This window comes from Lissotriton helveticus, chromosome 12 (assembly GCF_964261635.1).
Source record: "Lissotriton helveticus chromosome 12, aLisHel1.1, whole genome shotgun sequence".
Lineage (NCBI taxonomy): Eukaryota > Metazoa > Chordata > Amphibia > Caudata > Salamandridae > Lissotriton > Lissotriton helveticus.
In genome coordinates, this window is record NC_136073.1 from 874,589,119 (window position 1) to 874,610,719 (window position 21,601).

The 21,601-nt window shown below is 46.2% G+C and overlaps 1 protein-coding gene across 1 annotated transcript in view; it reads left to right on the forward strand.

Moving 5' to 3' along the window:
• Nucleotides 1–20,228, forward strand: part of DDX49 (DEAD-box helicase 49) — a 71,533-nt gene extending 51,305 nt beyond the window's left edge. The window contains exons 9-13 of the mRNA XM_078671336.1: nucleotides 627–724; nucleotides 1,281–1,355; nucleotides 7,413–7,501; nucleotides 13,903–13,974; nucleotides 19,021–20,228. Coding sequence (XP_078527462.1) covers nucleotides 627–724; nucleotides 1,281–1,355; nucleotides 7,413–7,501; nucleotides 13,903–13,974; nucleotides 19,021–19,200 — 514 coding nt within the window. The 3' untranslated portion in view covers nucleotides 19,201–20,228. The remainder of the gene's footprint in view (nucleotides 1–626; nucleotides 725–1,280; nucleotides 1,356–7,412; nucleotides 7,502–13,902; nucleotides 13,975–19,020) is intronic.
• The last annotated feature ends 1,373 nt before the right edge of the window (nucleotides 20,229–21,601 follow it).

The following is a 21,601-nucleotide window of genomic DNA, read 5'->3' on the forward strand; positions in this document are numbered from 1 at the left end:
CGTTTAACCGCATGCGCGCTAGCGGTTTTCCCGTTGCGCGCTGCGTTTTTTAAAAAGCCGTGTTACATGACGAATTCAGCTCGTCATCAGCGTGCGAGCGGCGTAACTCATGACGAGCTGAGCTCGTCATGAGCGCCAGAAGTGGTTAAGCTATAGCTGTGATGTATTACCCATGTAAAAGTATTCCAAATGGGCTAAGTCTTTTTTTCCCTTCATTACTGCTGGCAATCCTGCCTGATGCAGTGAGGTGATCGCTGCGGGAAATTTTGCAGAGGGTGGACACTAACATGATCTTGTCTGATGTGGTCACTATTACAACATTAATGACCTTAGTAGCTTGGAATAATTTATATTGATCATACTTAGCTGTTATAAGAGAAAAGGTTGGAGACCCCTTGTCTAGAGAATTGCTTTGGTTTCTGGGAAATAGTCATATTTGATATTCCATGAAGTATCTGTTATGTTCTTGAAATCTGTGGGAGATGGCAAGTTGTTGAACATCGGAAACAGTTGGAACTTGAGCATGATTGCAGTGTGGTCGCTGAATTTTACGTCAGTCTGGGATTATAAATGACGAGAGAGTAAAAAAAACAGTAGTTTGAACTGGTTGTTTTTCCTTTCTACAGAGGACTTGACATTCCAACCGTCCAAGTTGTCATCAACCACAATACACCTGGCTTGCCTAAAATTTATATTCACCGCGTGGGTCGCACGGCCAGAGCTGGTAAGTGGCATTGATCTTAAGTTATTGCATTGTAAAATGTCACTGTAACCCCATTGTAAAAGTGTTGCCTTGTGAATAAAGTCTTAGTTCCAATTTAGTGTTTATTTTAGGTGCGAAGGAGCTATTTGGCTCTTTCCAGTTTGTAGACTACCAGTGTGTTTCAGATGATCCAATTTTAGTAATTTTTAAGAAATAAGAACTAGCATCTGCTTCCACAGTATTTACCTCGTTTGCGGAACACGCCCTTGTGTACGAGTGTTGTGTTTAAGGGGTGATGCATTATTCCTTGTGGTTCTTCTATGAGATGGGAGTGCTGAGTCCAGCTTTTCTAATATTATTTGAGTCTGTTGCTCTTAACCAGAGGGACCTGAAAGCCCTGCTTCATTCCTCACTTGCTAGTTATCACCCCATATAACTGCAGGCAGCCTTCATCATGGAGAGGCCATGCACTTGTGATGTGAAATGTGACCTCTCACTGCTATCCTAATTACCCCTAGCAAGAGATCAAATCTCAGAGTACAAGAAAATGAACACTGTCTTTCTTTCTCCTTCCAAGGACGCCATGGTATCTCCATCACTCTGGTGACGCAGTACGACATCCATCTAGTGCACGCCATTGAGGAACAAATCCGTGAGTACTGCTTGGCTAGCTCTTCATGAAGGTCTTATCAAAGAACTAGTACTAATAGAAGAGAGGGGTTTTTTGGGCTAGTGTTTAGCCTCTGGCTCCCTGTGTGTTGAAAGCGCTTGACTGCAGAATGTTACCTTCAGCGGCCTTCGGCCTCTTTCTGGGGTGTCTGTTTTGGGAGGATGTATCAGAATGACCACAGAGCTGTGAGTGATTCTGGAGGAAGTAAACTAAATGACCTTACAGTTGTGAATGATTGTTAGTAAGTAAAGGAAATGACAGTAGAGCTGTGAAGGATTTAGGAGGCAGTAGAACAAATTACCACAGAGCTATTAATGATTGGACTGAATTGACTCTATCTTGGGACTCGCTACACGTCTGTCAGATGACTGTGGTTACTTAAGATAGGCTTACGTGGCTGCTCTTTCTTCAAGTCCATATGCTGATGAGGCCATTCTGTGGGCACTTGTTTCGAAGTGAGTTGCGCAAGAAAGGCATCCAATGATTTGGTGGTCGACAAGAAAATGGAGTGGTTCTTTAACAAGCCTACTTCTGTTAGATTTTTTGCACTTACTGGAGACCTGTTGCACTGGAGCCAGTGATATCTTATACAAGCCATTTCAAGAATCTGTTTTATCCTAAAATGCACAAGAGTCTCAAATTCCTGTAATAGCAGAGTTGGGGCAAAATGTAAATAAATATGGTTCAACCTTTTCTTACCATCGCTTACAGGGTTAAGCCCCATTCCCATGCTGAGTATAACTCGCTATAAGGTGACTGATCTTTGCCACTGTGTTTTGAGTCGCGAGCTATTTCGTCATAACAAGTCGTCACAATTACAGTTCTAAGTTCAGTCAATGATGAGACTTTGAATTTGTTTAAAAAGTTTATTCCTTGTTACAAGATTAGTAAGATTCTTTTTATTTAGATTAGTCAATAAAGTCAAGTAGTTGACAGAAATCTTATAAAAGTATAATTAAAAAAGATCATCAATTAAAGCATCATGCGTTCCATAGATAAAAAATCCTCTATTTAAACAACGGGATCAACATTTAGAGTTGGTAAAACTCATGAAGAGTTCTAGTTTAAAGGAAAAGAGTGAGATAAAACGAGCATAAAGCTAAAAATTCAAAGTAGCAGAACTTTCCATTAAGAGTAGTTTATGAAACACAGCCGAGTCTCAGTAATTTGAGCAACAAAGCATAGAGGTTGCAGTAGCAATCTGTAAAAATATCGAGCGCGAATAGTAAAGCAAGGGAAGAGCCGCAGCAGTGATAGCCACAGCCCTCGTCGAGGACCAGCAATGGGTCTCTGGGAAAAGTGAGCGTGAACCAGGAACATGCACTAATATCAAAGGCAAAAAGTAGATTGTAGACATTGCATCAGACTTCTCTTCGGATCCAATCGGGCAACAGTCTTCTCAGAGCGAGTTCAGCTCTTCCTTTCCCACAAAATAACTTGCAGCTTGCATAGTTTTATCACAGTTTGTTGTAGACATCTTGCTCGGTGGCTCCTTATTCATGTACCTCCATTCCCATAGGCATCGAACACAGTTTAACCCTCTAAAGTAAATTGTTTTATTGCGTAAACACTAAACTAAGTAAGAGAAACCTCAATTTGCAAAATACTGTTGAGTAATGCATTTCATTTGCAGCAAGAAGAAATACTGTTTCGAAATGAACACCTATTCTATTCAAACATTATGTGAAATGTGCAGAAAAATATAAAGTTAATAATCACAATTTTTTCTTAGCAAATCTAATACATTTATTAAACAGGAAACCTTCTGCAGTTATGACAAACATTTCTAAGCATGTTCTTTTAAGGTCAACCTTAAAACCATTGTGCACATTTTGTAGCATGTCAAGTTCATTTCTAGTTTTAAAAAAATCTTGCATTTAATATTTCTGAGGCCTATACTAATAGCTATGACAGTGTTGTGCAGCTTACATTGTACGCGAATCCTTTCACACATGGTTATTTTACCTTAATTAGCTTCTTCCCCTGTATAAAACATCACTTTGATTTGCTTATTAAAGTCTAATTGTGACATTATTAATCACTTGTGATAAAAAAAACAATTTAGTTGCTCAACTACAATTGGATTGTGATTTCATAATTCCTGTTGAGAGAGCCAGCCGACGACTCCGTGACAAAGAGAAGCGGTTTGGAGCTCTTCAGTAATGTTTTTCTCAAATAAAGAGTGATAAGCAAAGGGAGCTATTTATGGCAGCAGATTTATTTTTTGCAGGCTACAGTTCATTACACAAAAGCAGGAATTGCTATGTGTTACCACACAGGAACTGTAGCTACTTCTGAACGCTACGTACATTAAATTGTATATAAGATGTTTTTGCAAAAAAATAATAGCAGTATTTTGGTGAATTTAACTTATGCAACCATGTGCTTTCACATAAGAGCAAGGCACCGAGGAGCTAAGATGTTAATATCCTCTTGCCTTAGGTTTAAAGGATGCTGTAAGGCACCCCTGAGTTTCATGACCCTATAATCGAACTTTGCCTTTCACCTCTCTCTTCTGTATACTCACAAAAAGTGAAGTAGTTTTTAATATCCTTATAATGTACAGCAATTGGTACTTTATCATATACTAGCTGCCCGCCCAGACGTTGTCCGGGGATGAAAATGAAAGTCTTGGAAGTTCTTTTTTACCTGTGTAGTCGAGCAGTGCATACACTGTAACGCTAGGTGTCCATTGCAGCCGAACATGTGCCTCCGCTTATCCAGCCAGTGTGAGGAAGCGCCACAGTGACTGCGTTTTAGCCCCGCTGCTACGCTGAATCGCCTCAGCACCCGAGCAATTTTGGGAACGTCTTTGTCGGCTCCAGCCACGAACGTGTTTGTCCGCTGTACCTGACGCCTCTGCAACATGCGAACTGTGTCAGCCGCAAACGTGTTTGTCTGCTGTAGCGCCACTTAGACGCCCCACGTGGCGTCAACGGCCAACGCCCACAACAATGCCAAATGCACCGCCCACTCGTATTGGAACGCTAGTCCCACCCAGAACGCTTCTCGCAAGCGGTGCAATCCAGCTTGGTTTTGACGAATGCCGCGCCCATGTGTTCTTCGCTCTACGCACACGCCCCCAGCACAACGCACACTCCCACAACTGACTACTAAAAACGCTTCTCGCAAGCGGTATAATTCAGCAGGGTTGGGTTTTGATGAATGCCGCGCCCATCGCTCTATGCACACGCCCCCAGCACAACGCACACGCCCACAACGGACTACTTTGCCCCGTACGTTCTTTTCCCCTTATAATGTATATGGTGGGCTGCTGTATAGCCTAAGTCCATCTGCTGATACTGTGTTTTGCAATGCTGTATTGGGTGTTCCGATTGGTGCTGTAGTTCCTGAGCTTACCCGCCTCAAACATTTGGGCTCTCTCTTTATAATATTAGTATGGAGATATATATATATATATATATATATATATATATATATATATATATATATATATATATATATATATTAGGTCCACAAAGGCAGGGCTTCTAGGCGCTCACAGGCGGTGCGCTCAGAGCGTGGCAGGACCACGCCACGAGTCAAATTATTCCAGTTTTCCCCGAAGGGGAAGATTATCTCTGCGCACTCCCGGATATAAAATTACACAGCCATAGCATCCAGATAGTAGTTCAGTTTTCAATTTATTTTAGCAAGTGCAGCTGGCTTGCTAAAATAAATTGAAAACTGAACTACTATCTGGATGCTATGGCTGTGTAATTTTATATCCGGGAGTGCGCAGAGATAATCTTCCCCTTCGGGGAAAACTGGAATAATATATATATATATATATATATATATATATATATATATATATATATATATATATATATACACACACACACTCACACATACATATAATCAGTAGCATGCTTGCACCCAACACGTGGTTCACAAACCTGAAACATAACATATTTGCACTGGCCGCGATTATGTGCTTTACTAGGGCTGTACACATTCACAAAGTTTATTTAAAAAAAATACACAAATACCATTAGGAAGTAAAAACATGCTGTAAAAAATACGAGTTAAGTTATGTTTTGAGTAAGTAAGAACACTGCAGTTGTGGTGATCATCCTCAGTGTCACCATCTCTAGCACTTAGAAGCATGAGTGTTTATTTAGTCAGTAGATATTGTATTTATGGCTGTAGAATTTCCTGCAATCGGATTGTGAATCTTATTCATACCTATTGATTAACACTAAGAATACCGTTAAAACCAGCAGATAATAACATTAATAAAATCCTGTACTGCAGAAATGCATGAATGTTGTGCCACCTAGTGGCCAAAAAGCAAGCACAACCAGTGAATATTGCCCACATTCCGTTTTAAAGCTACTGGCAGAAATCTTGTTTTAGACACGTCAGCCAGACCCCGAAATGAAAGCAAGGAGAGTCAAACAAAAAAAATAGTAGAAAATAAGTTTAAACTGAAAAAAGGAGCACAAAAATGATACCTTCAGGGACTTACCCAATTTAACTCAGTAGTTTGAGAAAATTGACAATTCGAACTACCTAATTGGCTATTTCGTTGACAGTATAAAGATGTAAAAAGCATTGGCAAAGTCAGTAGGTCTGACGTTGGCTGCCAGCCTTTTGTCTTTGCCAATGCTTATTTTGTTGCAACATTGCTTTTGTAAGATTGTATTGCTGGGAGCTACCGGGCCCCCACCAATGTGAATAAAAATGTCTAAAAGTAAAAAATATGTATTTGGTCTCAGAGGGGCATCCATTGACATAGTTGTCCTTTAGACGCTCTTTTTTTTTTTTCTTCAATAGTAGACGTTTTCAATGTGAGTTTTAGAATTCACGACTCCGCAAGAGAAACCTTCACCTCTTGGTCCTAGCAGCGCTGTAGGTGACAGAACTGTTTGACTATCTTAGAAGTATTTATTTAGAACTGATTATCAATGCCTCATTGTGGTACTGTATTGCGTTGCAACATTTGTGTAGTGCTTCCTACCTCTGACGAGGCTGAGAAGCTCTCCTGTTTTCAATGGTTTCTTGTTGGCTATGAGTGGTTTTATCTCCCTGATTGTGAGGTTTCCATAACAGATAGATGGCGTTGTGAAAAGGATGATTCTGTTGTTGTCAGTCTCTCGGTTTCTGCAGTGTCTTCTTCAGTAAGCTGTGGGTGTATAATTTTAGATTTAGAGGGATGTGGCAGAAAACCTTTCTAATTAGTTACACATCTCTGAAGTTGGTTAAGATGCCTGCCAGTTGAAGAGGGTTTGTTGGCTGTGTGGCATGGTTGAGCTCTGCCTTACTTGTTGGTATGACTGGTTTCTTGGTGGCAAGTGCAGTTGGGGTCACAGTGATATCCAAATATAGGTTATATTTGTGCTACATTATATATATTTGAAGGTTTGTGCCTAATGGGTTCTAGTGCATGTTTGTGTGCCTGGTACTTTATTATATAACTTTCTGCTCTTGGACTCAGCATTGCGGTAAGTGGCACATTTGGCTGAATTCGACAGAAAGATAGGCTGTTATATTTTATTGTTCTAATCCATGTACGACAAGTGAAAAACAAAGTGTGATATTTCTTCAAGAGAAATGGAACTCTTTTATTCGATTTGGTGCACTGTAACATGGTTTTTTAATGCAAAATTGCAAATGTCAAAAAGTTACAACCGTGAGCGAGTCCTTGTCTCAGGTTTCATCAGGTGTGGACTTGTGCAATATTTCATATGATACCTAAACGTAGATCTTGACTTGTTTGACATTATTATATATTTTTTTACTATCACATTCTTGTGTTTTATAATAGTATGGATTTAACATCAACCTGCATAAATATTGACTTCGCAGTCTTGGCTGCCGCCATATGCTCATGGAACTAGCGATAGGAGAGTATACATTTTCAAATCCTATTTCCACATCTTTTTTACCTTGATGGTCTCTGGTAGCCACTATTATAGAGTCGATATTTTACAGGTCGATGTTGTGTTTGAGCACCCTTGTCCATCGAAGCTTTAAGCCTTGCTTCTGCTGTGCTTTTGAGTTGAAATAGTTGTGTGTGTTTTTATGTCCACACAGATACAAAATTGAAAGAATATCCGCTCAATGAGAAGGAGGTGCTGAACATCCTGACGCAGGTGAACGTCACCCGAAGAGAATGTGAAATAGTGAGTCATTTTTTCTCATTTAGTTTTTTTGTGAAAACATATTATTGGCCACCACAAGGTTTCACTGGAGATATAGCGATAGACCTCTGGACATCACCACACAGCAACAAATATATCATGGTATTGTTACACCGAGCTTAAGTAGTCTACTCTGCCGTGGTTTTGCTTTGTGATTAAAAGTTAACATTTACGTATATATAATTTCTTGTTTTCTTCATGTGGATTAATGTATTTTGTAGGAAAGTTTGTTTTGTACCTTCCATCAAATGATGACGCTCGTACTTTTACCCGCTCTTTGTAGTGGTGTCTTTCAAGTCTTAGACAAACCCTACTTGGGAGCACCGACAGTAAAACGCTCCTTACCAGAGCAAATCTTAGTGAGCTGTACATTTGATGTATGTATTTCACTTGCTTGTCTATCGTTTTTGCCACCAAGGCTGTTTCAAAGCATGCTGTAGTGTAGTGTAGTGTGTGGGTTGGGGCACTGAATTGAGGGGGCCATATTTTCCCCATTATTCTGTATTTGTTTGGGGAATTTTGGTATGGTTTGCGACCCACAGCCTCCTTTTGTAATTTTACGATGGGTCATTAACTTATTCGTAATAATATTCCAGCAGTGCGTCACGTTCCGCTGTGACCTCATTCTTGCGCCCTCTGCTTCTCATCCAGCCTCCAGTCCGTTGTGCCCCTTACTGGCTTGCTGCTCCTTTATTTTTTGCTGTCTAGCTGCCTCATATTTGCTGTAGCTTCCATGTAATGTTTCTTTCTTTGTTCAGTTGCCACATAATCTCTTTTCTGTTTGTCTTAGTTGCCATATATTGGATAGAGACTTCTAGCTGCAGATTCCTTACCTCTGAATTTCCGTCAGGCTGGATCCGGAATTTTTGCTCGAGCATTGCCCCTTGCGCGTGCCATCTGGTGGCTCTACTTGACATCATTAGCGTCGATTATGACGCCACCGTCTCCTATATAGGCGACACCCAGGTGCACGGACATCAGTTTTTTTATTTCTGCACCAGTTAAGCGCCTATCCGGAGAAGAGCTACACCTCTGTCACTTTTTGACAGGCCTTATTTAACTTTTGTCGACTTCGTTATTTTTCTATCGTGTGCTAGGATATGTTAAATGTTAAATGTTGTATACTTGTAAAGCGCACAGCTGCCCCAGCAAAGGGGCGTCCCGGCGCTGTATACCGCTGGGGAACCCGTCCTGGCTTTCCCTGTGGGATGGTCCCTACCGGGAATCCCCAAGGTGGAGCCAGGCATCCCCGGCGTTGATGGGGCCGTTGTGGAGATTAGGCAAGCTAATGCCCAGAGTTGCCGAGTGGGACACCAGGTTAGAGTAGGCACCGAGGTGAGAATTGTCGAGTCCGCTGACCCTGGTCCACGACCCTGCCGCGTCAGGAATTGAACCCTGGTCGACTTCTGCTCCCGGGTCTGCCGCCTCTAACCAGTGAGCCACACCACTGGTAGACAGGGTTTAAACCATGTGGTACCCGTCACCCCATGATATCGGTAACCAACCCCACCTTGTCTGTCTCTGGTGTCTGAAGCGTAACCACGGCTCAAAGTTGTGCTCGGACTGGCGGGATATGGCCCCTAAGGCGTGCAGAAACGGGCTATGAAGCTCCTTGCAGCCCAGCAGTAAACACCATCCAGCAGGAATCCACGGAGTTCCGGATCTTGTTTGAAGAAGAGGAGGTCGCGAGACCACTCCTGGAGCCCCAAGTCCTCTTTGTCCCACTCTAGGTCATCAGGGCACTCAGGGAAGAGGCATAAGAAGAAGTCCAAACGGACTTCGTCTTCGCCTTGACTGTCGTCCGTCGACAAACGAGGTAAGGAGCAATGATGCTCTGGGCAAGGTTCTGCGGAGCCGAAGCCAGGGTTGACTTTGCGTCTCCCTCCCTTTCCGGGAGCCGGAGCAACCCCGATCAAATTAAAGACTTTTACGTGGCCATGCGCCACGTGTTTGAGCGGGCCGACTCCTCTAGTGAGCCCTCGGGCCCTTCGGGGTCAGAAGGGGGCACCCATCGGATCCGGCCACAGTGCCGGTAGGGCCTCAGGGATCCGGTATGGTGCCGATCGTGCCATCGCAACCTTCCACGGCGTCAGATACGAAGTCAGTGCCTTTGAGGCTGCTGATGCCCATCGGCGGTTCCAGCCCCATTCTTATCCCTGACAACACGGAGTTGGAATGGCATCGCTCAACGCCGATTCTGACTTCGATAGAATTCTATGTTGTTGCCTGAACATTTTGATGATGTTTAGGCTAAGGAGGAGTCTGGACCCTTTGGAACACCAGGATGTTTCTGCGGAGCAGATGGGCTGGTATAGGGAACTTGGGGAGGCCAGTGGACTGGACACTTCCACAGATGCTGGCATTCTTTCTCCGCCAACTGAGGAGGGGGCATCTTATGCCATGGTGGTCAAGAGAGAAGCAGAGGTCCTTGGACTGGACTCTGTGCAAGTCAGGACTCTTCTCCTGACCGAAGTGCTTCAGCCTGGGACTTCCACCGCTTTTGCCTTTCAATGAGGCACTTACTAATGTGCTTCTAGGCACCTGTGCCAAGCCTAGCACAGGGGCTCCTGTGACTAGGAAAATTGCAAGGCTCCATCGCCCGGCCCATGGCGACCCAAGGTTTTTCAGCCAACAGCCCACTCCTGAAAGCTTGGTGGTGCAGGCTTCTATGTCCCAGGGCGTGTTCCCTTACGCCCCTCCGGATAGGGAATCCAAAAGGCTGGAATCACTTCCTCCAGCCTAGCATTGCGGTCGGTGAATACCGCATGCTTATTGGGCTGTTTCTCCCAGTCCCTTTGGGAGACGGTTGTGCAAGTGCTGCCACAAGTCCTGGTGGAGGCCCGGGCTGTGCTGTCTCAGGCAGTTAAGGACGGGAGAGATGGAGCAAAATTCACTATTAGGTGTGGCCTTGACACAACTGATTCGCTGGGCAGAGCGATTTTATCAACAGCAGACTTGCGGTGCCACGCCTGACTTCGAACAACTGGCTTCTTGGGCGGTGTACAGGCAAACTTGTTGGACATACCGTTTAATGGATCTCGTCTTTTTGGGGAGAAGGCAGACTCAGTCCTTGTGCAGTTCAAGGACTCTGGAGCTACAGCCAGTTACTTAGGCCTCTCTTCTACACCTCGTGGCCTCTCTAGCTGTAGGAGGCTGGCTTAGTATATGGTGTACACTTATTTAAGTGAAGCACCCTGCACTAATCCAGTCTGGGATCCTGATTAGTTGGATCCCAGTCAGACTAGTCAGAAAACATAATACACCAGCAAAAAGTGGGGGTGACCATGAAGCCTGATTCTACTTTCCTACACTAGCTTTCGCCCCTTTCATGGCAACAGAAGGGGGGTTCCAGCCGCGTCAGCCCTATCCCATCAATCGTCCTGCACAGACTTCCCAAGTTGTGCGTGGACGTGGTTCGAACTGTCCAAGGAAGCCAGAAGTCGTCGGCCACCCTGCCCTCGGCAGTCACAGCCTCCAAGCACTCATCTGCAAGACCACACCACTCCAGTTGGTGGGAGAATCCATCATCGTCTCCCCCACTGGAGGTCCATAACATTGGACAAGTGGGTCTTGCAGATCATTCAGGAGGGCTATTCTCTGCCTTTCCTTTCTTTTCCTCCTCCTATTTTGCCAAATCAAGAACGGCTGGCGGAGGATCATTTAAAATTGCTCCAAGAGGAAGTTACAGCGCTCCTAGCCAAGGGCGCTATAGAGAGGGTTCCGGATTCAGAAGTAGGCAGTGGCTGTTATTCCCACTACTTTCTGATTCCGAAGGGTTGCGGCCCATTTTAGATTTTCGGACCGTCAATCTCTACCTCAAGATGAAGTTCAAGATGCTTAATCTGGCTCAGGTCTTGTCTGCCCTAACCAAGAAGACTTGATGGTAGCGTTGGACCTGCAGGATGCGTATTTTCACATCCCCCATCCTGCTGGGCCACAGGCGTTACCTGCGGTTCAAGGTAGGCCACAACCACTTTCAGTTTACAGTGCTTACCTTCGTCCTTACCAGTGCCCCTCGGGTGTTCACCAAAGTGATGGCAGTGGTCGCAGCTGTTGAAGGCGTTCTCGTCCCAGACTGTTTTCTCCCACCTTCACACTACGGCGGACCTCCTGCAGTCGCTGCAGTTCTCTACAAACATGCCAACGTCACACTTGACTCCTTCCCAGACGCTCCCTTTCATCTGGGCTGTTCTGGACCCAGTGCAGTTTTTGGCCTATCCTCCCGAGCAACGAGTCTAGGGTATTCAGGTTATGATTCTGATGTCTCAGCCTCTATCCTGGATTTTTGGTGAGACTGACTCCTGTTGGTAAAGCATGCCAGGTGGCGTACGCAGGCTCTGCAGTGGGACCTAAAGTTCTGCTTCGGGGAAATCTCATCGATGTGGTCTAGATCTCAGAAGGAACTGCGAGAGATCTGCAGTGGTGGTTGATGAATGGTGATTGGGGCAACGGCAGACCCCTCTTCCTTCCCTTCCCCAACCAGATCTCACAGACGTGACAGATGTGTCACTTCAGGGATGGGGCGGTCATCTGTGAGAGTCGGGGCTCCACATCAATTTTTTGGAGCTTTAAGCGATTCGATTGGCACTAAAGGCATTTCTTCCCTCTGTCAAGGAGAAGTTAGTGCAGGTGTTCACCGACAACACCACCGCCATATGGTACTGCAACAAGCAAGGCGGGTGGGGGTCATGGACCCTTTGTCAAGAGGCCCTGCATCTCTGGACATGGCTGGAGCAGCAGGGCATAGCCCTGGTGGTTCAACACCTGGCAGGTTCTCTGAACGCTGGGGTGGACAAACTCAGCTGTTGATGCCTAGCGGATCACGAATGGCATCTCCAGTTGGAGGTGGCGCAAGGTCTCTTTCAGCACTGGTGAGGTCCTTGGTTAGATCTGTCCACCTCCGAAAAGAAAGCGCAGTGTCCGCAATACTGCGCGCTGGAGTTTCCAATGCCGCTATCATTAGCTGATGCCTTTCATCGCGATAGAGCTCAGGCATGCTGTACGCCTTTCTGACCATACCACTCCTGCCCAGGGTTCTGAAGAAGAGCAGGAATGACCGGGCCCAAGTGATTCTTGTGGCTCCGTACTGGCCGAGGAGAGTCTCGTATCCAGAGCTTCTGAAAATGAGTATCGGTCTTCGATCAGGCAGCCCCTTCGGGAGGATCTTCTGTCGCCACAGCAGGGGAGGGTCCTTCACTGAACCGGTCAACTCTTTGCCTCCACGCGGCGGCCGTTGGAAGCTTTTGACCTTCCTCCCAAAGTGCAATGCAATTTGGTGGCCAGGCCTTCCTCCACTAAGACGGTATATGCCTGCTGTTAACAAAGGTTTGTATTATACTGTACTGAAAGGTCTATTGACCCTCTTTCTGCTTCTCTTTCCACTGTTCTTCTATTCATTCTAACCCTTGCCCAGCAGGGCTCTGCTTTGAGTACTCTTAAGGGATATCTTTCTGCTCTACCTACGTTTTTGCTGCTGCCAGACCAACCCTCTCTCTTTAGGTCTCCAATTGTAAATAGGTTTTTGAAGGCCCTGGCTCACTTGTTTCCACCCCACCCTTTGTTATGCTGCACTGGGACCATAATTTGGTCCTCGGATTTCTTATATGTGCTCCCTTCCAGCCTTTACACAACTGTCCCCTCCGGCTGTTTCCATCAAGACAGACTAGTTGCGATAACATCTCCCTGGAGGGTGAGTGAGTTACAGGCGCTATCTTGTACGCCTCCCTACATGATGTATTTTCCAGATAAAGTGGTGCTTTATTCTTGCCAAAGGTGGTGGCGCCATTCCATCTGGGTCATTCTATCACGCTGCCCACCTTCTTTGCTCTCTCGCATCCCTCTAAGGAAGAGGAGCGTCTCCACCGTCTGGACCCAAAGAGAGCGTTATCATTCTACCTTGAACACACAAAAGAGTTCAGGGTGGATGACCAACTCCTTTTGGGGTACGTGGAAGCTTAGAAGGGTCAGGCAGTGCATAAAAGGACCATATCTCGCTCTCGGTAATACCCTTTTCCCACACCTTTATTTGTTCGCACATGTGACAGAGAACTCTGTGGAAATAAATGCATTTACACCTGCCAGGAATCCTTTTGTGAATACCTGAAAGTAATAAATGAGTTATTTTAGTAATAAACCTACAGGTACGGCAGCAACTTCTTTTGTGAATAGGGCCCAGAATATTGTCTATCAAAATAAGTGTTAATCATGGGCTCTGATCCTAGGACTCTTCCATCATCGTACAGAGGCAGATAAAATAATTTTTTTAATCTGTACTTATTCATTGCAACTTGGTGTTTAAAGGGGTGGAAAGTACTCTTTAAATAAGTTTGATATTGTTTGAAGTTTATTTTATTTTTTTGACTCCCTTTTTCTTTGCAACCTAGAAATTGGAATCAACAGAATTTGATGAGAAAAAGGAGATCAACAAACGGAAACAGATGATTCTGGAAGGGAAGGTAAGTGTTACGCAAGCTCTGTTGTCGCATCTGTATGCCACGCATGTTCTCTTAGTGCAGTACAGCTTTCCTAAACCACCTCTACTCTCACAGTGCTGGACCTCTGCTATGATTTTGTGTTTGTGTTTAGTCCTTATAGTGTGGTATAGTGCAGTACTGCACTCCAGCACCACCAATGTGCTGCCACTCATGATTGCCGTTTGATTCCCTGTTGTACAGTGCTGTACTCTGACATCCCCTGCTTCAGCGCTTTCAGGGCTCACACAGAGCCTTGGCAGTGGCATAACATTATTCCCGACAGCGCCAGAATACAGTACACAGGTCTGGGACCAAGTAGTTTGATATGCTCATGCACAGCCGCACGCAGTTACGCATCCCACACAGGCTGACACTGTGCGCAGGTTGCAAGCTCCTGACCAGTGAGGGGGCAGGGGGGTTAGGTAGCCTTCATGTACTTGCACTACCTCACTCATATACCCGCCCCACATCCGCAAAAGCAAAACTGGCGGTCGCTAATTCTCCTACATCACACGGAACAACCTCTCAGAGCTTCCTCCTAACTCCTTGAGTTCCGCAAGTAGTTGAAGACCTGGCTCTTGGTATAAATACCTTGGGAACCACACACCTGCCTAAGCGTGTGTATATCTCCCGGGTGATTAGTGTGCTATTCAAATCAACTTAACACATTCATGGTCCAAAATGCATTGGAAATTTGGGCACGGCTACAGTGTAATTGGGTTGTTCCTTGATTAGTTATCTTTCTGGAATTGATTCATTTCATGGCATGAACTTGCGTTGAAACGTCTTTCCATTCCAACTGTGCCTTGTGAGTTATATATGAACAAGTTACTTACCTTCGGTAATGCCTTATCTAGGCAGAGACTAGATCTAGCCGCTGATTCCTTACCTTAGAATTTCCCTAAGCGTTGGACTGGATCCGGAAGCTTTTTCATGAGCAGTACCCCTGCACGCCAATAGGTGGAGTCAATTGGCTTTGCATCCGCCGTCGTATGCGCCAGATGTGACGAAGCAGTACCTATATAGGCACCACCCAGGTGTGCGGATGTCAGCTTCTTTTCACGACTTTATATGCAAGAAGCGCAGAGCCATGAAGAGCATTGACCACTGGTGTGCCAAAATTCGGGCCCTGAAAGGGATGGCTGAGTTCATCCACTCTGTTGTTCAGAGAACCAACCAGATGTTAAACCACCAGAGAAACGCGCTGGCATTCCAGCTATGTCCTGAGGCGCAGGGCCCCTCGACAAAGGGTACATGACCCCAACCCACCCTGTTTGTTGCAGTACCACATGGCAGTGGTGTTGTCTGCGAACACTTGTACTAGCTTTCCCAAGAAGGAGGGAATGTAGGCTTTCAATGCCGGTCGGGGCGCTTGGAGCTCCAAGAAGTTGGTGTGGGTCTGGATTCTGCTGGAGACCAGAGTCTTCTGATCTCGACCTCCCCCAGGTTGCCGCACCATCCCAGAAGCGACGCATCTGTCACTATAGTGAGAGCTGGTTGGGGAAGGGAGAGGGGTCTGCGTCTGACCCAATCGCGGTTTGTGAGTCACCACTGCAGATCTTTCGCAGTTCTCTCTGAGATCTGGACCGGGTCGGAGAGATTCCCCTGATGCTACACCCCCTGAAACTTCAGGTCCCAATGCAGAGCCCACATATGCCATCTGGCATGTGTCACCAGCAGGATGCAGAAGACCATGAGGCCCAGCACCCTCAGAGTCAATCTCGCCGAAACTCAGAATAGTGGTTGAAATATCGGTATCCAAGCCTGAATATCCTGGACTTAGTCCTCGGAAGGATAAGCCTGAGACTGCACTATGTGCAGAACCGCTCCGATGAAGTCAGGTGTGACTTCGGCACGTTGATAGTGAAACCCAGCGGGTACCAAAGGGTCAGCGTAGTCTGGAGGTGGGAAAAGACAGCCTGTGACGAGTCTGCCTTCAACAGCCAGTCATCAAAATTGGGGAAGACTGGCACCCCTGATCTTCGCAGATGAGCTGCAACCACCACCTTCACCTTGGCGAATGCTCTAGGAGTGCTGGTAAGGCCAAAAGTGAGCACAGTGAACTGAAAATGTGTGTGGTCTACCATGAACTGAAGATGGGCAGGCAGGATCAGTATGGGAAAATAGGCGACCTGTAAGTCCAACACTACCATCCCGTCTCCAAGGTCCGGGGCAGACCAGACCTTAGTCAATGTGAGCATTTTTAACTTCTCCTTCTTGAGGAAGAGATTGAGGATTCGGAGAGTTTGGAGATTGAGGGAAACAGAAAGTAGCAGGAATAAAAACCACAGCGTACTTCTGGCACTGGAACCCTCACTGTGGCCCCTTTGGCCAGGAGAGCCGTAACCTCCTCACGGAGAAGGGACAAATGATCGCATGGACAGGGGTAGTCTTGAAGGGGAGGGAGAAGCCCCTTCGGACGTTCTGCAAAACTCACCTGTCTGATGTTATAGACTGTCAGCGGGTCAGGTGATGGTGAATCCTGCCGCCAACTGGATGCCCATGGTGGTAAAGGGGCAGACCAGGAGAGTTTAGAGGCTGTTGTAGTTGTGTGAGCGGACTGACTGGACCGCTTGCCAGCTGAACCACAAGGTCTGTGGGTACCGGGCCTTCAAGCACTCACAAGGCTGGGGAGCTTGCATGACACAGTGGCTGGACTGGAATTGGCGCAAATGGAAGCCCCTTCCATAGCAGCGAAAGGCAGATTGAGGTGGACGTGGGGCAGCAGAGAGGCCTAAGGACCTGGCCATAGCACGAGAATCCTTAAAGCGCTCGAGCACCGAATCTGTCTCTTCTCCGAAAAGACAGTTGCCATAAAAGGGCATGTCCATGTGGAAAGCCTGGATATCCCCCCCAAGAAGTCAGTCATTCTTAGCCAGGAGTGGCACCTAAGGGCCACTACCGTGAAAACCGCTCTACCCAGCGAGTCGGTCATGTCTGCATCGAAATGTGAACTTTTCTGCACCTCTCCTGTCAGTAATAGCTTGGGAGAGTACAGCCCGGACCTTCTCTGGGACCTGTGGCAGCACTTGCGCAACCGTATCTCACAGAGTGTGGGCTTAACAGCCCAAAAGGCATGTGGTGTTTAAAGACTGAAACTCCAGGCCGGCGCAAGAAAACATCTTCTTCAGAAATGAGTCCAGGCCCTTGGATTCTGTATCCAGGGGAACGGTAGGGAAGCACCTTTGGAGGTGGAGGCTTGGGTCACCAAGCTCTCAAGGGTAAGGTGTTGAGAGAGGAAGTCCCTATCCCGAGGTGCGGGATGATGGCGGCGGACAATCGTCCTGTTCACACAAGCCCCTGTGTTAAGTTTGGACCAGGTGCCTAAAAGGACATCCATGAGGGCGTCATTGAAAAGGAGCAAGGGTTCTGACGTGGAGACTCCCGGTTGCCACACCTCTTTGGGCAACTGAAGGTCAAGGATCTCAGCTGCCCTACGCCCCACCATTGCGGATGAAGCTCCCTCCTCCGTAGCCACGGTAGGCAGAGAAAGCAGAACAGCATCTGGCAAAGTGTCCAAGCCGCTGGTTTCACCCAGGTCCTCACACTAGTCCACACTCTGTTTATCGTAGGGCTGGTATTCTAAAGGGTCCTGCGAACCCTCCCATTTTTCTCCGAGGCCTGGTTGATGAAAATAAGGCTACGATTTGGGAGGCACAGCTCCTGCCTGAGTCAGGCGACGCCCCTCCGTTTCAGTGTTGGAGTCGAGGATGACGATGGGGATGGCGCCCCCAGGGGGCACTAGGACCGGCATCAGGAAAGTGCATGATGGCACGACCGGTGCCAGTCTGAATCCAGGAATTGATCTGTGGGGTCCCACTGGGGCGAAGCCGCATGTGTGGGACCATATGGGGCCCCTTCCAACCCTGAAGGCGTGTTGTTGGGGTCAGACCACCAAAAAATGAGGCGCAGTGCCTCATAGAATTCTCTTCCGCTGGGCGGGGACCGCTCTGGCTTCGGGAAATTTAGGAATGCAGAGTCGGCCCAAGAGCAGGTTCAATAGGATGAAGCCTAAACCACAGGGGCTCCCTCGTCTCAGCAGCAGACGGACGAGAAGTCAAAGAATGCTTTGACTTCTTACTCTTCTTCTTATGCCTCCTTCCTGAATGTCCCGACGACTTTGAGTCCAGGATCTGAACTTCTCCAGAGTCGCTGACTGTGCCGCTAGCAGATTCACGGACCGCTTCCTCAAAGCCATGGCCAGGTAATGGAAGCACGCCTTCGTATTCGGGTCTCTCTCCAGGCACCACAGGCAAAAGAGGTGCAGGTCTGTCACCAACATCAGCCGATGACCGGCGCTGCAGGGCTTAAAACCCGACTTATGCAAGGGCATCCTCGAAACACCAGTTTGCAAAACTCAAAAGAAGTGGATAAAATGTCGAAAAAAGGTTTGTCAAAAAGCAGCAGAGGGGTAGCTCTTCTCCAGATCAGTGCTGGCTCGCGCAGAAAGAAAAGAACTGGGGAAATTCTACGCTAAGGAATCTGCGGCTAGAAGTCTCTATCAGATCCATACTTTCCATGCAAACTATGCCCTTGAATGAGAAATGACGAGAATACAAATTAGTAAAACACAAGAAGAATTTAGGAAGTTAAATAACACAACTTGCACAAACTAGTGTACAATGTATCACATTCTCGCAGCATGCTCGAAGCCACTACATGTACATGAAAGCGCACTGCGAGGGAGTTCTTTCTATGGGTTCACTGGTAAAAAAGGGGTGTTAAGCACTGCTGCACTATTTTTTAATATTTGGGGTTGCCAAGCGTAAGAAATGTTTACTATTGATGGAACACGAGTCTCTTGGAACAGTGCATTTGGCATGAAATAGCTTAGTTGATTTAATTGTAACATTTGGTTAATATAAGTTAAAGCATTACTGGAGCTTAAAAGCAGGAATATAAGGTTTTCATTGTTGGTAGAACATTGAATTTACAGGTATTCATTAATGTTGTAATCAGTCAAAGGTTTGAGTATTGCTTAGCTGGAAGAAATGGAATCTGTCAATCACACCCTCTTTCCTGTTGCAGGACCCTGACGTGGAGCAAAAGAGGAAGGCCGAGCTGGAAAAAATCAAGGCCCAAAAGCGGAAGTTCAAGGATCAAATCCAAAGCACTCTGCAGATAAAGAAGGACAAACAGCTGCGGAAGAAACTGCAGAAGAAGCAGCAGCGGCAGCAGAAACTGGCACAGAAGCTGGCGCGCAAGTGACCACCGCGCCTAATGCTTCTCATGTTCACGAGACGTATGGATGCTCCCCCTACATCTGGGCTGCTCCCCCTACATCTGGGCTGCTGAGGCAGGCAAGGAACGGTCAACCGGCCAGTTGCAGAGTTGGAACTGGTGTTTTTGTACCTAAAACGCAAACAACTCCAACCATCTGGACAAGGATCCAAAATGGTTTCTTTGTAGAGAACTATCAACTGGTTAGAATAAAAATTGATCCTGCTCAGTTCTTGGAGGCATGTGTGCCCGGTGTGGTTCTACCTGTATGCGGGCGACGGTGCACGTCCCTGTAAGGCGTTTGTGCAGTTCCTCGACCTGCTGGATGGCGCCGAGTTGTGAACTTGGGTTGTCCTGGAGGAGAGCGGAGGTGCAGGGAGGCCAATGTCAGGATCCCCACAAAGACCCTTCTTGGGTATTCTGAAAACTCTCAAACTTTGTGATTGGACAACCTGGTGTAAAGGAGTCCCTGGAGAGCGTGGGCAACATTACAGTTCAATAAATTATGAATCTGCTATGCTTGAATGCATATGTTGACTTATCTATGGGTCTGTCAGCGACTTGCGTAATTCTGCATTTGTTTTCAAACGACTTACGTAATTCTGCATTTATTTTCAAACTATTCAAAATTTATATATTTTTTTTAATTTACAGTGGGCGTGACCAAGCTCTTTCATGTAAAAGCATAGCAAGGCACCCAAACATACTTGGGGGGTTTCAGTCCTCACATTTTACTTTTGGATATAATAAGTTAGGCCATATCTGTTCAACATACATTAAAATGTTTCGTGTCTGCAAGCAGTTCTTGAACAATAGAATATATTCACTTGGAGAAAATCTCTGTATTGCACATTATACAGCACATTGTGGGACAACGGGTATTGGTGGTGTGAAACTACAAACTCTACCACGGTTTGAACACCTGAAAGTCACAAGGAACAGGACTTCACTGCTGTGAGCTAAATGTTTTCATTTGTTGACAACCAAGCTAAAATAAAAAACACATTATAAGAATATTTACTGGTTAACCTTGGAATCTGTTCATGTTTTTCAAAGTTTTGGTGTCATTTGCAAAGCATTAGTCCTCAAGGCTTGTGGTTCATCATGTTGCAAGAAGCCCTAATTTATATAAAAATTGCATGGGTAAGTTAGGTTGAGTTACTCTGAAACCAAGGACGATTTCAGAGTTTTTGAGTTTTGTATTGTATTCATAAAGAAACTGAAATTGTGTTTTAGGGGTATATACATGTGTGGGTGCTTTTATTGCACAAAATGCAGTAGTAAAAACCCATATTTCACAAGGATGACTTTGTACCCCACAAATATTTACCTATTTGCAACTGCACAGCTTAGCAAGGGATTGTGTACATTTACTGCCACGCCCCACCTATGAACTTGACCTGCAAGCAGCCTCATTAATACATTTACATTAAAAGGTTGTGATGGTAAACACATACAGCTTGTGCAGCAACTGCACCTATTCTCCCACGTGCAGTAGCCCTCCTCTTTGGTTGAACATAGCCTCCCTTCTCCCAAGTGTATTAACCCTAATGTTAGGCTGAACATAGCCCCAAGAAGGTAACTTCACCCCTTCCTCCAGGTACAGGACCCCTAATCGGATGGCTGAACATACCCCCAGAAGCTAACTGCCCTCCTTCTTACATGTGCAGTACGCCTAGCCTTGCATACACCACCAGACAGTAACTGCACTGCATCTTCGATTATGTAATAGAGAATTCTAGCCTCAGATTCCTTACCTTTGAATTATCTCCAGGCGTCAGATTGGATGCGGAAGTTTTTCTTCAGCAGTACCCGTGTATGCCGGTGGGTGGCGTAGTTCGACTCTGCGTGGTGTCCGCACCCGAAGTGACATGTGCGGTGCTTATATAGGCGCCACCCCACCGCGCTGACGTCCGGTCTTTTTGTTTCAGTTAACACAGATCGGGAAGAGCTATTCCTTGGTCAATTTTTTACTAACTTTTTTCATCATGTTGTCGAAGTATTTTGAGTTTTTTTCTTCTTCGTGGTGTGGCAGGCTTGTCGTCCAAGAAGGGCAGCTTCAAGCCCTGCAGTGCCTGTCACCGCTCAATGTCGGTGACAGACCCGCACCTTGTTTGCCTTTGTTGTCTTGAGTGCGACCACGGCCCGAAGGCCTTCTCTGAGTGCCACGCTGTGCATACGAAGGACTTGAGGGAGCAATCCCTCAAGCTCCTAATCCAGATCTTGGTCTAGAGGTAGGTTCTGGGAGCGGTTGAGAAGTTCAGATCCTTGTTGCAATCGAAGTCGTCAGCCCATTTGGGTAAATCCTGCTCCCATAAGGAGAAGCCGACTTGACCTCGTACATAAGCTGATGAGATGGTGGAGCATTGTCACTCAAGACCGTGGTTGA